Source organism: Maniola hyperantus, chromosome 18 (genome assembly GCF_902806685.2).
Source record: "Maniola hyperantus chromosome 18, iAphHyp1.2, whole genome shotgun sequence".
In the NCBI taxonomy this organism is placed as follows: Eukaryota; Metazoa; Arthropoda; class Insecta; order Lepidoptera; family Nymphalidae; genus Maniola; species Maniola hyperantus.
Genome location: NC_048553.1, coordinates 9,964,149 through 9,978,421, shown reverse-complemented (window position 1 = coordinate 9,978,421; position 14,273 = coordinate 9,964,149). Strand labels below are relative to the sequence as shown.

At 39.1% G+C, this 14,273-nt stretch overlaps 1 protein-coding gene across 6 annotated transcripts in view; it reads left to right on the top strand.

Annotated features, from left to right (window-relative positions):
- Atpalpha (sodium/potassium-transporting ATPase subunit alpha) overlaps nucleotides 1-13,215 on the top strand; it is a 94,678-nt gene extending 81,463 nt beyond the window's left edge. For 4 of the 6 annotated variants that reach the window (XM_069504517.1, XM_034978010.2, XM_034978005.2 and 1 more), the window contains 8 exons: nucleotides 187-438; nucleotides 1,137-1,348; nucleotides 1,998-2,181; nucleotides 2,681-2,896; nucleotides 6,122-6,216; nucleotides 10,413-10,587; nucleotides 10,989-11,221; nucleotides 11,594-13,215. In XM_069504517.1, coding sequence (XP_069360618.1) covers nucleotides 187-438; nucleotides 1,137-1,348; nucleotides 1,998-2,181; nucleotides 2,681-2,896; nucleotides 6,122-6,216; nucleotides 10,413-10,587; nucleotides 10,989-11,221; nucleotides 11,594-11,714 — 1,488 coding nt within the window. In that variant the 3' untranslated portion in view covers nucleotides 11,715-13,215. Of the gene's footprint in view, nucleotides 1-186; nucleotides 439-1,136; nucleotides 1,349-1,997; nucleotides 2,182-2,680; nucleotides 2,897-3,767; nucleotides 3,863-6,121; nucleotides 6,217-7,215; nucleotides 7,311-10,412; nucleotides 10,588-10,988; nucleotides 11,222-11,593 lie in introns of all 6 variants that reach the window. The other 2 variants (XM_034978008.2, XM_034978006.2) reach the window with 2 other exon arrangements.
- The last annotated feature ends 1,058 nt before the right edge of the window (nucleotides 13,216-14,273 follow it).

Genomic DNA, 14,273 nt, shown 5'->3' with positions numbered 1-14,273 from the left:
TCAGGTTGAAACTTACATAATAAAATTGGAAACAAGAACACTACCATAGCCTAAATAATAATTATGGTTACATGAAAATGAACACTGTTCGTAGTATAGTATTTTGATGATACCAGAGAATTAGTAATTGGGTGTATTTTTGGCGTATTTCGTTGAAACAATTTTCATATCTGTTAAATTCCCCAGGTTTTGGACGAAGAAATGAAGGAGGCATTCAACAACGCGTACCTAGAACTCGGCGGTCTCGGCGAGCGTGTACTCGGCTTCTGCGATCTGCAACTACCTTCGGACAAGTACCCCATCGGCTACAAGTTCAACACGGACGATATCAACTTCCCCGTCGAAAACCTTCGCTTTGTCGGCCTCATGAGTATGATTGACCCTCCGCGAGCCGCCGTGCCTGATGCCGTCGCTAAGTGCCGATCTGCTGGTATTAAGGTGAGACTAAGCACACATAATGTTCAGTTTACAAACTACGTTGATTTGATGTGGAAGCTACAGCGTGCGAGGATGCCTTAAATATTGTATGACAGTTTTTTGATCTTTGCTGATTAGTCAAATTGCCATTATAGGTAGGCTGCAGGATTAAGGGGTTGAATCTAGAATTTTGTATGGGACGACCGCGGAAACTTCTGCTGATGATTAAAAAAAATTCAAAATGGTCCAGAAACCTCGAAAAAATCGGTGTACATACATTAAAAAAAGGGCTGAATTAAGAACCACCTTTTTGAAAGTCGGTTAAAAAGAGATATTTACATTAACATAGGTACATCATGCACATACGCATCTCTCACACACTCAAATACGCGAAATGCTGCGTACACATTGAGCCAGGGAATATTAAACTAAGGGTTAAGTCCATGTGAAAACACAACCTAACATTTGAGGTTGCCTTAAATATTAAATGAAGGTTTTACCTAAATTTGCATTAGGGAGGGTACCATTAAAGCCTTGTGGTTACATTGTCAAACGACATTAATGAAATTTCATTTAAATGCGGGCCGACTATAGGTTTTGCCTTGTAGCTCGGCTGGCTACCGGCCTTGTTTAAGCCGTACCATATTATAAAAGTTGATTTCTAAATGAAAAGTGGGTTCTTTGTGCTTCGGATTAAAGACTTTTTGTTTTGGACCCAGGTTATCATGGTAACAGGAGACCACCCCATCACTGCCAAGGCTATCGCCAAGTCCGTAGGAATCATCTCGGAAGGCAATGAAACTGTAGAAGACATCGCCGCCCGCCTCAACATCCCGGTCTCTGAAGTGAACCCACGCGAAGCCAAGGCCGCTGTCGTGCATGGAACTGAGCTACGTGAACTTAATTCGGACCAACTCGATGAAATTCTCAAGTAAGTATAATCCATCAATCAAACTGATCAACGTAATTTTTTATATGGATGTAGTTGAAAACCTCGAAGGCTAATTTATCATTATCTTATCACAAAAAAATTAAAGGGTTCCCACGAGATTTAAAAAAAACCTAAATCTTCGTTTGATTTAAATAAAACCATAAATGAAGGGTGACTCGGACACCAACAAAGTGTGAAATAAGTTCTCTAAAGATTTTTTTAGCTATCTTTTAGGCTAATTTGAAGTATTAAAAATTCTCACAGAGAAGACTCTGAGAATTTTTTGGTTATTTATTTTTCTTTTTAGGTATCACAAAAAAATCTTAATATTTGATGAGATTTACTGGAGCTTTTAAAATTTTTTAGACTGCTTGGACATAGGTCCCTTGTAAAGATTTACATACTGCATTCTGGTGCCGCTGGTATCCTTTAAAATCCAACTAGTGGGGATTCAAAAACCAACACTACTCTTCCATCGTCGTGATTCCTTCTATTTGGAGTATTTTTGGGCCCCAATGTTCAGTATTGCATAGGTGTTTTTCTGCATCAGCGTCGCAATTCGTTAGCAGTCTCGGTTACTCCGGTTATAGTAGATCTAATTTTCTTTATATGCATGTAGTATGATTTACTGAGCCATATATCCAAATAGGTACCACACGGAAATCGTCTTCGCGCGCACATCACCACAACAGAAGCTGATCATCGTTGAGGGTTGCCAGCGTCTTGGTGCCATTGTGGCCGTGACTGGCGACGGTGTGAACGACTCCCCGGCTCTGAAGAAGGCGGACATCGGTGTTGCCATGGGCATCGCTGGCTCCGATGTGTCTAAACAAGTGAGTTACCTACTCCATAATATCAATTTCTAGAGATTCTGTCAAAAAAGAAGGTTTCTTAAAGAAATAGGCTGTTCAAAGTTGTGTCCGCATTTAGAGAGGGAGAGCATCAGCGGTCGCCTTGGGCGCTAGTGCCAACAGTTGGAAGAATACCGTCACAACTGAGTGGGATCCCAGGACTATCGGTCCTTCAACAGTCTGTTATTGTTAAAGTCAGGTTTGCATTTAGAGGGAGGAGAGCCAACGGGTCTAGGTCAACCCCTAAGTCAGCACCCAGGACTATCTGTCCTGTCAACAACTATTCACTACAGTTTCTGGTCTCCTGGTAATATGGGGAAAAACTGAAAAAATTTCAAATGCAATCATGCACGAATGCATGCAGCATTAACAAATTAAAATTAAAATTTCGGCTTTATTAAAACCTTCGCCTACGGCTTGGAGCTCAAACTTACGCCTTGAAAACAGCGCATTTGTATCATAAGTGACTATTATTTCACAGGCTGCCGACATGATCCTGCTCGACGACAACTTTGCCTCAATCGTAACTGGCGTGGAGGAAGGCCGCCTCATCTTCGACAACCTTAAGAAGTCCATCGCATACACCCTAACTTCGAACATTCCAGAAATCTCGCCCTTCCTTGCCTTCATCCTATGCGACATCCCTCTACCCCTTGGCACTGTTACCATCCTGTGTATCGATCTCGGAACTGACATGGTAAGTTCAACTCTAAATCTTAAGGCTTACGGTTCAATTTACATTGTGTATTTTGATATGCAAGTGAATATATATTTCAGTTTTTCTGATACTTGAAAGTTTAAGATTTGATGCGGATTAGTGTTTTGATCTGTAGTTCATGGTTCTTTCACACTGCAGGATTTGTGAACAGTTTGATAACAGGACGGAATCAAGAGAAGAGGTGAAAGCGATTGGCGATACGTTAATTACATAAAAGAACTAGTATCACTTTTTGTTCTGGAATAATTAAATTTATACGCGATATTGAAATAGATATTTGCTTGCGCTAACGCGAATATATAAGCAAGGTTTCTATTCAACAAACTTTTCTGCGAATTTACACCAAAATATTTTATCTTCTACTTCTGTAACATACAATAGAAACACCCTGTTTATGTAATCACTAATAAAAAATGTTATGTGATATTGATAATATAATTTAAAAAACATTCGTAAAGTTGCTCTTTGGTGATAATTTAACTTAATTTTAAAGGTGTATTCGTAGAATAAATTATACGATGATATAAAATCCCAGAACAACTTTACGGAGTCCGATGTTCAAGTTAATAATTTTCAGCTGAGAACACCTCACCATTTAGGCTATTTATAACTCAGACTAAAGGAAAACTACGGAACGCTAAAGCTTCACAAATATATCGGGAGAAGCCGATTTCACTAAAAAACCAAACTTTAAAAAAAGTGTGTAAAAAGCATACAATTTCTTTTCACGAGTATAGATAGATTGTGTATAGATGGTTTGAACGGTATTTTTAACCGAATTTAGCAAAAAAAAGGTTCTGAATCGTAATTTTCTCCTAGTCTGTGGTATTCAATGAGATATTGACACTAGGTGCCTGCCATAGCGCTCGCGTACGAGGAAGCGGAGGCGGACATAATGAAACGCCCGCCGAGAAACCCCTTTTGCGACAAACTTGTCAACGAGAGGTCTCTGTTCCCTTACATACAATGTGCTGCCTTTGTATAACCCCTAACCGGTTTTCAGCTAACGCTGCTGTTGTATCGGTATCGTGAACGAGTGGAGTGTGAACCTAATTTTAAACTCTATTCAGTGTAATTATAACTACCAAATTGCCTAACTTAACGACTTTAAATCCAGTACCATCCTTTGCGCAGGGATCGTTATAAAATAGCAATGCCCTTGTAGTAGAGATTGTGTACAAAAGAATTAGCTTCAATGTTGCCACGTCAAATACCTGTTCGTAAAAGTTGTGTCAAATCAATACCACATGCGAAAGGTAACAGTAAATTTTGCAGAGCCTTGAAAATAATCGACTACCTTCAAAATGTAAAGATGTGTATAAAAATAAAAAAGTATAGAGGCGTATAAAAATGACAATTCAGAGATCTCAAAGACATTTTGGTATGCCTGAAAATAATATAATAACTAATTTCGAAACGATAGCTTCGAATTGAAATATTAAGGCAGTAGTCAGTACGAATACAGATACAGTTATTTGATTTGATGTGATTTTAATAAAGAGGTTTTATCCTTTGGGTTCGGTTAAGTATTTGGTTATGATTACATGGAATTTAATTTTAAGAATTCTACTAAGTGGAGTTTTTTAGCGTTCGTCCTGTTCTAATAACGATGGAGTGACGCTTGATAATATTTGTTGTTTGTGTTACGAAATGGCGATATAATATTATTCTGATTGACGAAGTTCAAATGTATTGAAAAGGGAGTTTTAAGCTTATCGCATATTGCAGCATGTTCCAAACACTACATATTTTTCAGTACCTACTGCAAATTCGAAGTCGCCAAAGAAATGCGAATGACTTCATACGTCTGTACACAAATGCGCTTTACGTGCTTTGTAATTAGCATAAATTCCGGCGCCTATTCACGAAGAACTTTTAAGACAAGAGTGAATAAGCATTTATTTTTTAACTGGCTGTACGGTTCTGGGTTCTAGCCCTTTTGAGCCTGATAACAGTGATAAGAATTGAAAGAAACCCAGTTCTGAATAACAAAATAGCTTCTAATAGCTTTTTCTTCTAACATAAGAAAAGTCCAGTCACCAATTCGTAACACCCAATTTATGCGCAGTTTTCTATATAAAGACTAATTTGTGTGTTTGTTCCTAGTCATAAGATTTACCTATACGGCTAAGCTATCGTAAGGGACTCGAATACAAGTTACTTCTAGGAAGTACAACTATCTCGTACTTGGTAAATGTTGCACATGTAAGGCGAAACACAACACATCGATTTTACAACAATCACTTCACCTCCATTTATCATGATCATCTCGACAAATCATTGATTGTTATTCCGACCCATCGAGTCAAAATCGATTCACTCAACATCATCATTACCTATTCGATTAAGTTTGTTTCACATGCCTGGTGGTGATCAGCGAAACGTCATATCATGGTCTTTTTATGTGTTAACATTTTGTTTTCTGTGATAGTTTATAAGCATCGCAAGATATTGTAAGCACACGTCCTGAATCAAAATTTTCTGTCTTGATGGTACTGGGAGAATAAAATAGAAGAAATTAGGTGGGAGTGAAACGGTGTTAATTGAGATGGTGAGCTAGGAAAAAATTTATCCAGATCACTTAATTTTCCTATGCGAGAGTAGGAATTTGAAGCGATCTCATTGGCTGAATTTTTGCTAGCCTCTCATCTTCCATGCAAATATCGATGCCTTTAGATAAACAAACGGAGTTGGTATAAATTCATTCTATCATGTTATATCCTTCAAACTTTGAAGGATTGACGCAACTCATGTTAGATTACACTAAAGGGCTAATAAATAATTTGAGGGATCGATGAGCGATGAGGTTCGACAAAATGAATCAATGAGATTGATTCATTTGTCTATTCTTGCTCAGAATAATAAGGCAAGAAATAGGGATGTTTTTTCACTGAAGCGGAGTGCAGCAGATAAGTTCAACAGAACAATGAGGTTATTGTTAGATGACACGATAATTCGATCATGTTATTTCTGAATAATCTGATTGGTCGAAGCGCAAACGTCTGCTTCGCTCTGCTTGTCTCCGCTTCAGTGGGTTCAATATCCTGGCTTCCTCTAGTGCAGAGCTAGTTGAGTCGGTTACTGGATACGGGGATATGGGGGCGTGTGCTTGCAAAGGTCTTGTTAAGTGTTGGATGTTGTGGTCACGTGACGTGAGTGGCGACGCACGCTTGCCGATCGCTCTCATAGCTAGTGTTTGTGTAGGTGCCCGCCATTTCCCTGGCTTACGAGGAGGCAGAATCTGACATAATGAAGCGCCAGCCGCGTAATCCTTTCTGTGATAAGCTCGTTAACGAGAGGTAAAAACACGGCGAGCGACACCGCTCGTTGAGACTTCATATACTATTCGCTATTTGCTTGCTACCACGTGTACATTAATTAGTCTTCAATATTGGGGTTTGGTTGTTGCCTGCGTACCGGAGCCTTGCGGGACCCGTCGTACGAGTAGAGTGTGGATATTGAAGGCGACAATCGCACCGCTCCCGTTTTCTGCCTTGCGTTGTCTTTTGTACTTTTCTATATTAACTGATCTCCTGTTTCCTTTAACGTAGCTTGATGTCGTTGTGGAATAACGCGTCTGCTCGCCAGCGACGCTGCAAACGCGTTGTTCCACGTATGAGTTGTGGTTTTTATATTGATTATATACTTTCTAATGTCTTATGTGGTTTATGTGAGTGATCGTGCTAAGGTAAGTGGTCGATGTCTTTCTTGTGTCTGCCATCTATCTTCCGTGCATGCGTTTCCAAACACACGTTTTACATCTTTTTGGTACAGATATCGTTTACTCTTTTATTATTTATTTTTTATCTTTCACATCCTTCATGCACACCATGACACGATATATTTTGACATCGTACGCGTTACCATCAGATACCGTAGGTTTTTTTTAATCACAGATCATCTCACCGCATTTACCTATATTATGTCGTCAGTAGGCTACATTAATAAAATATCTATCTTAGATACATCAAACACCTATTCGTAATACCTAATGAATTTTTAGGGCTTACTTGTAACTGTCATTTCTATAGTGTAGTATTTCAGATATCCTATATGCTCTTTTGATAAGTACAAATTATCAATGAGCTATTTTTTATACCTCACACGCTATCTTTCTATTTTATGATATTTTCTAGTACATTAAGTAATCATAGTGGTACTGTATATTTGCGTATGTGTATACGGAGGTAGAGTCGCCGAAGGGGCGCACAGCTCGGTGTAGGTATGTGGGTGTACTGTGTACGCGCGGTCGGCCGCGCCCGCTAGTGTTGTGTGCTGATTGCTTGGTGTTTACGAAGGTACCCGCTATATCATTGGCGTACGAGGCGCCAGAGTCCGATATCATGAAGCGGCAGCCCCGAGACCCTTACCGCGACAACCTCGTCAACAGAAGGTCGGCCGCACTCGCCACCACCGCCGTGGCAACGCTTACTAGATACTCATTTGGGTGTTGACACAATTCATAGCCCACTATCAAAATTATGATTCAGTTGGCGTCCTGAAAAAAGAGCTCTTGACTTTAAACTAGCGGAGTGGGTGATTTATCTATCTATTTGATGATACCGAGTTCGTTAGTCAACCTGTCATTTCTCGTGGAGTATGACAACGGATCGTCTTTATCGTCTAGATCTCTTTTTACCTGAAACTGACTGTACGCAGGGTGCAATTTATCACAAAAAACTAGATCCTACCACAATATTCACTAAATAATTTTATTGCATTCCTACAAAAGAAAATAAATAGTGTATTTTTAAGTTCACTCAAGTACAAAACTTAATTCATTAACATAATTTTGAAACAAGGCACGAGGCTCAGATAGGTTGTCGCGATGCGTTGGGTGTTACTAGCATGATTCTAGTTTATTATGATAAAAAATACTATAATTTAACTCAACACAACACCTATCGAGCTTTATCGAGTTTCAAAACTATATATCGCCTAAATTCTTCACCAAAATGATATTTCACTGAAAATTGGACCCTGTGTTGAAATAATACATATTGGAATTTAAAAAAAAATATTTTAATGGTGCGGCTACTTGTGGTTGAACAGTTCCATTTGACATGGATGTGGAAGAGTGATTATGAAGACAGCCCCCACCCTCGATCCAGCACTAAGCAATTGCCTGTAAAGAGTCGAACGAGCCCCGTAAAGCAAAACAACCAACAAACGATCTCTACTCTGTGTATAATACACGATTTACATTTGTTTAGCAAACGTTACTATGAAGTTTTACAGGACATCCGAACGGTTAACCAATCAGATTATTAAGATTTAAAACAATAGCCAAGCAAACAATCAGGGAGTTCTACGTTTAGTGATCACTGCCGCCCATGAACATCTGCAGCACCAGAGGAACTACCAATGCATTGCTATCTCTTTAGGAATTCGTTTATCCTCCCCTTTAATAGCCCCATATCGTAGTTTTGCTTGAACCCAGCCGGTAAAGCTGGTTCCACAATTTGAAAGTGCGTACAACAGAACGTGCGTGCGTGCGCACGATGATTGGTGGACACGCTAAACGCAGTCTTTTCTACATTGTGCGTTCGAATTGAATTTAATGCGAGACTTTATAGTAATGTTTGTGAATACAGATGTTATTCTCTTACTTCCTTTAGCTTCTTGAGAATGAATTTTAAATATTAATACTGATCGCGCATTACAGGTCTAGCCGCAAGCAACGAATTTTTTAGTTCTGACTAAAAAGAAATGCATATGACGACTTCAGCACGCATTTCCAGAACTGAAAAATGTGTATCTTGCAAGTGTACTTTTATGTGCGAACGGTTTAATAAATAGTTTTCTATTTAGAACCCTTTTTTAAATAGAGAATAGACAATAGACTTTTTACCTTTTAAAAATCTTCACTCTTCCATATTTTAACGATTGATGAAAAAACGACATTGCGCAGCGCTTTGTCGTGTCGTTAACTTGCACGTTAGTGATCAACTTAGAGAACCTAGCTGGCATACGACCTAGTGAATTAATTGTGTGTGATTGTGTTTAGTTACAGTAGAAAGAATATTGATAGAATATTTTAATAGAAACGTTCTTTTTTTTTCAAGGAATGTCTTAGGCGAGATGGAGCGTACTGTAATAATTTTCATGTTATATTTTCTTTCCGAATATTAATTTGGGTTTATTATGCGGGTATATAATATGTTCTTGTGTATATAACATAGCAGTTTTATAGAGGCACGTCGCTATGTTGGTCACAGCATAGTTGAGCTGAGGAGCTTACGTCACCCACACTATACACACTTACTTAGATATTCTGTTGAGCTATCCTTTATTTTTTTTAGATCACAAACGCTTTTCGAAAATCTTGTTTGCTTGTGCTTATCGGTGGTTTATTAACAATGATAATGCATGTGTGGCGTCCAACTGTAAGTATTACTAACAAATAGAAATAACCAGAAAACGTTGGAGTAAAGACCGAAAAGCGGAAAAAAATGTTCAAAACAGAATTCAAATTGGCCAATTGGCGAAACCTTAAAATTGACTGATGGTTTTGAAAACACTGTTTTTTTATTAATTATCTTTTATTCACCGAAGTCTATTCCGGTTTTTACTACATCGACGATTTGTTGCAGCCAATATGATAAATTATTTAATTTTTATTCTGAGTACAATATCATATGCGTATGTTAACGCCCTTAAAACAAGATGGCCGACTCGGCACTATATTTTTTTAGACTATTTTTTTGTTTATCTGTTTGTATTTATCATATTATGGTATGCAATCCTCACTTTTACACAAAACAATGCTTTACGACAATGTAAAATATCTAGAAAAAGTTTCCAAAAAAATATGCATGATTATTGAAAGAGGAGTTACAAGAAATTGGAAGTTAATTAAAATTGTATAAGATTAAAAGATCACTTGTTTAGAAAGAACACTGATGAATGCTTTCAAAGCACGCAATAGAGAAATTATTTATTTATAAGGGCTGGCTTTCAGTTAGGGAGTCTTGAAATAAATATTAGATTTTTTTAAATAATAAATAAAAATTTATATTTGAATTTAAACTTTTGTGAGTACCATCTTATTATGGCCGAAATAGATTCCATTTCTAGGCTATCCTAATATCCTAGGATTCATTGTGCTATAAGATACTTTCAAGTAAACTCATAATCTCATCAAGTCATCACACATTAAAAAGATACATTCATTTAAATATCTGTAAAAGTTACCCAAAAGTATTAAAGTTTTTCAAAAATATCACTAAACATTGAATTTTCTGTGTATGTAGAGTTTACTGTGTATAAAAAACATTGCTACTTAATGTTTTCTACGAGTTCACAATATAATATCTACATTTCTCTGAATTCGAATTTTGTGTTTATAAAATATTCTGATTTCGCTTTAAACTGTAGGACTTGCAAAAGTTTAAATTCAAATTATTTTGTGACCTAAAGTCAGTCCTTTATCTCAACTTGAAAACACACCTAAACACGTTACAGGTTGTATAATATTGATCTTGGGGGTTGACAGGTTGATTTCCATGGCGTATGGTCAAATCGGAATGATCCAAGCAGCCGCTGGGTTCTTTGTATACTTCGTGATCATGGCTGAGAACGGATTCCTGCCCATGAAACTGTTCGGCATCAGAAAGCAATGGGATTCGAAGGCGATTAACGACTTGCCTGACTCGTATGGACAGGAATGGGTACGTGATAGTGTTGTATTGCGTTTTAATATTGTGATGTAGGCTTATCCGGCTCGAAGGACCATTTATGCTAAAAGAGGAAATGAAGATATCAAATTTGTAAATCGTAAAGTGATTGATGAAAAAATCTTTTTGAGCTTCGAATTTTTAGTTAACTAAAGGTCTATCTTGAAATAAGTTGGGGAATTAAAAAATTAACTCTCTGGTACAATCCACTCTGTAATCTAATTCTATTAGCAGAAAGATCAACTCTTAATTTGGAGATAAAAATAATTGTCTGTATCTTTGGCGAAAATGGTTATTATTTTAAGGGATTTAGTCAAAAAATTGGGCTATCTGTAATCAGCTGGTTTGGACTTTAAGCAGATTTGTTGACTGCAATGCTATGACCGCTTTTCCAGACTTACCGCGACCGCAAGGCTCTCGAGTACACTTGCCACACAGCTTTCTTCGTGTCCATCGTAGTGGTGCAGTGGGCTGACTTGATCATTTGCAAGACCCGTCGCAACTCCATCGTTCACCAGGGCATGCGCAACTGGGCTCTCAACTTCGGCCTGATCTTCGAGACCGCCCTGGCCGCCTTCCTATCATATACTCCCGGCATGGACAAAGGCCTGCGGATGTATCCTCTCAAGTGAGTCCCTTCGTTTTCTTTTCTACAATGGATCATACTGAACAGTATATTTATTCCATATCTATAATTTTATATCGTCTAATTTTAAAATTTACTTTCGAATTAAGATCCTTTTCCTGGCACACCTAAAAGCCAATAATTGGGAATTGAATTGAAGATCCTTTTCTATGATTTCTCAATTGAGTATTTACTAATTGAAAACAGCTTTTTTATAATTATTTTGCTTGGAACGAAAATTAGAACTTTAATTCTAAACTTTTTATTAGGATTGGCTCCGAAGCCGAAGTCCTGATGGTATAATTATTTTTCGATTTATTATTATTGGGCTGAGCTTGATTAGTGCGGACGAGTGTTAACCCGGTCTGTCCGCAGGTTCGTGTGGTGGCTGCCCGCCATCCCCTTCATGCTGTCGATCTTCATCTACGACGAGATCCGGCGCTTCTACCTGCGCCGCAACCCGGGCGGCTGGCTCGAACAAGAGACTTACTACTAGACAGCGCCGGCCACGTCCACACCGCCGCGTCGTGCATCATTAGTTACGCCGTACATACGTTCGTTTGTGTTCTTACTCTGACTGACAACAGTCGCGGTGCCGTCACGGTCTATGTGTAATCGCTGTCGTGTACGCTTCTCACCGCTTGTTACCGCGTCGCCACACGCCGCCCGGGCCCGCGCGCCGGCCGCGCCGCACCGCCCCCAACCTTATGTATATATTATGCTCAGTGATGGATGAATATGTGACGTTCAAAATGTTTACACACGATATTGTTTGAAAATTGTGAGTTATTTTTATATCGAAATCTGTTCGGAGACGAAATTTTGAATATCTGAATCGCGAACGCGTCGAATCAACGGATCTGGTGGAACGTGAATCTCAGCGGGCGGTGCGGCGCCGCGCCGCGCTCGCCGGTCGGCGGCATCGGGCGACACCTAGAGTTAATACTGATATAATTGTTTTTCACACCGTAAGCGATAAGTACAGTGTCTAGCGGTAGATCGTCGCCGCTCGCGGGCGGCACGAGAAGCATTTGTTGTAATTTAACAGTTAAGGAGCTACGATTATAAACTTTTAAGTGATTTAGATTAAGTTGAATTTTTCGAGTGAATAATGTTCAGTTGACGATCGAACGGATGCGTGGTGTGTGAGAGGTCGATGTGGAGTGCCTGAGGTTTAGTGTACTACTGCTTACTGTTAGGTAGGTAGTTGAAATTTTGAAACCATATTTTCATTCGTAACGTAGATAACGAAGCATACACAGTCGCGATCGCTCGGAGGGCCGCGGCGGGCGCCGGTGCCGGTCCGGCTGCGTCCGGCCCGGTGCCGGTCGCCGGACGGCGCCGGGGCCCGCTCGCGACCCGGGCCGGACACTATGCTTTTCTTTTTCTAAAATTAACTGAATTAGTGATTTTTGTGAAATTTATTAAAATAGTCTGCTCATGGTAATTACGTAAGATTTAATTTCTTAATTAAAAGATAATAAACAAAACGTAGAAATGCGTAATTAGAACTTTTTAAAATTATACAGTTATGATAGAGTCACCTTGCGTCGGCCGGCGCTCGGCCCCCGCCTCGGCGGCGCTCGGCCCCCGCCTCGGGCCGCGCCGAGCGGCCGGCTCCTCGCAACTGGTAACGAATACATATAACATATAATAATGGTTATAAAAGTAATAATTATATTACATTATAGCGACTATAAATCTAAATTATATGAAATGTTTATAGATTTAAAGTGATGTTTGTTTCTTTAGTGTGACCCTCTGTACTCGTCCGACGCAGGTCGGGATGTACATTTCACAGACAATAGTCGTTAATTCTGAATGATATAATTGTAATGATTGGATCTTCGTGAGCTATTCCGTTACGTACACGGTAGAACTAACATTGTTTTGCGTTCGACAGTTCTTTACACTGTTTCTTTTTTATAGTATTACTCTGTTGGCTAGGGCGCTGTAAAAATGTAAGTGTTAATAAAAAAAACATTTTCAAAATATTATTGCGATGTTTCATTGATATTAGCTATTACTCATTAAATTATATTTATGCTGAACCTTGGTCTGATTTGCTAATGTTTAGCACGTACACCTCAACCCAACAAGCAACTTAATAAATCAATAAACGTCTACACACGAGGAGCAGTCCTCGGGGAACTTTTTTGCCCATCAAAATAAATCTCTTACAACTGCATCGAATAATGCAAATATGAAGGACTAACATTGGAATTCATAGTCAACATAGGGACTTCTTTAGAGGGCGATTCCGACGACATGTGTCATATTCAACTTCAAGCCAAAGAGATTGTATGTACTACTACATAGTACATTAAGTTTCTGCATGACATATGTCGTTTGAATCGTCCTCTACAGAAGCCCCTATCTTGACTATGAATACCGATGTAAGAGCTAACGCAAACCACGGTAAATTTCCGTACCTAGGTGTTTTTCCGGCAAAATCTGTGAACTATAGAACTACATACATAGAAGCGCGCGCACTTTGGAATTAATTCCGTACCGGATTTTCGTACATTTAAATTCAAATTTACGGATTCTTAAACGCACGGCAACTCGGCGCACCGTGGTGCGCGCTAGCTCTAAGGGTGAGATCTATAGAGCGCACTCTGACTTAGCTTAGACTTAAGACAGAGTTAAAACGAGACAGGGCTATATCTCTCACATAAATCTGTCTCGTTTTGACTCAATCTAAAGTCTGAGCAAAGTCCAAGTGCGCTCTATAGATTTCAGCCTAAAAGTACCCCGAATAGTCAAGGACATCGACAGACCGGACCGCACAAAAATACGGGGAGTCAGTAGATTTCAGTCTGCATTGAGCGCTTGAGAGTTTGATCACATCCCTAAATCGCACACCGTGTGTGTTAAGAGTGAAATTCTCGGCGGACATTTTATGTACCTAAGCTTCGGGAATTTTTGGCCTCAGACAAAAATCCATCGTCTACGCAAGCCCTAACAACCTCCTGACTGAATTTCGGTAATGACGGCTTATCTCTATGGAGACTAGCCAACTATACACGAGATATACACTGGAATTCCCAGTCAA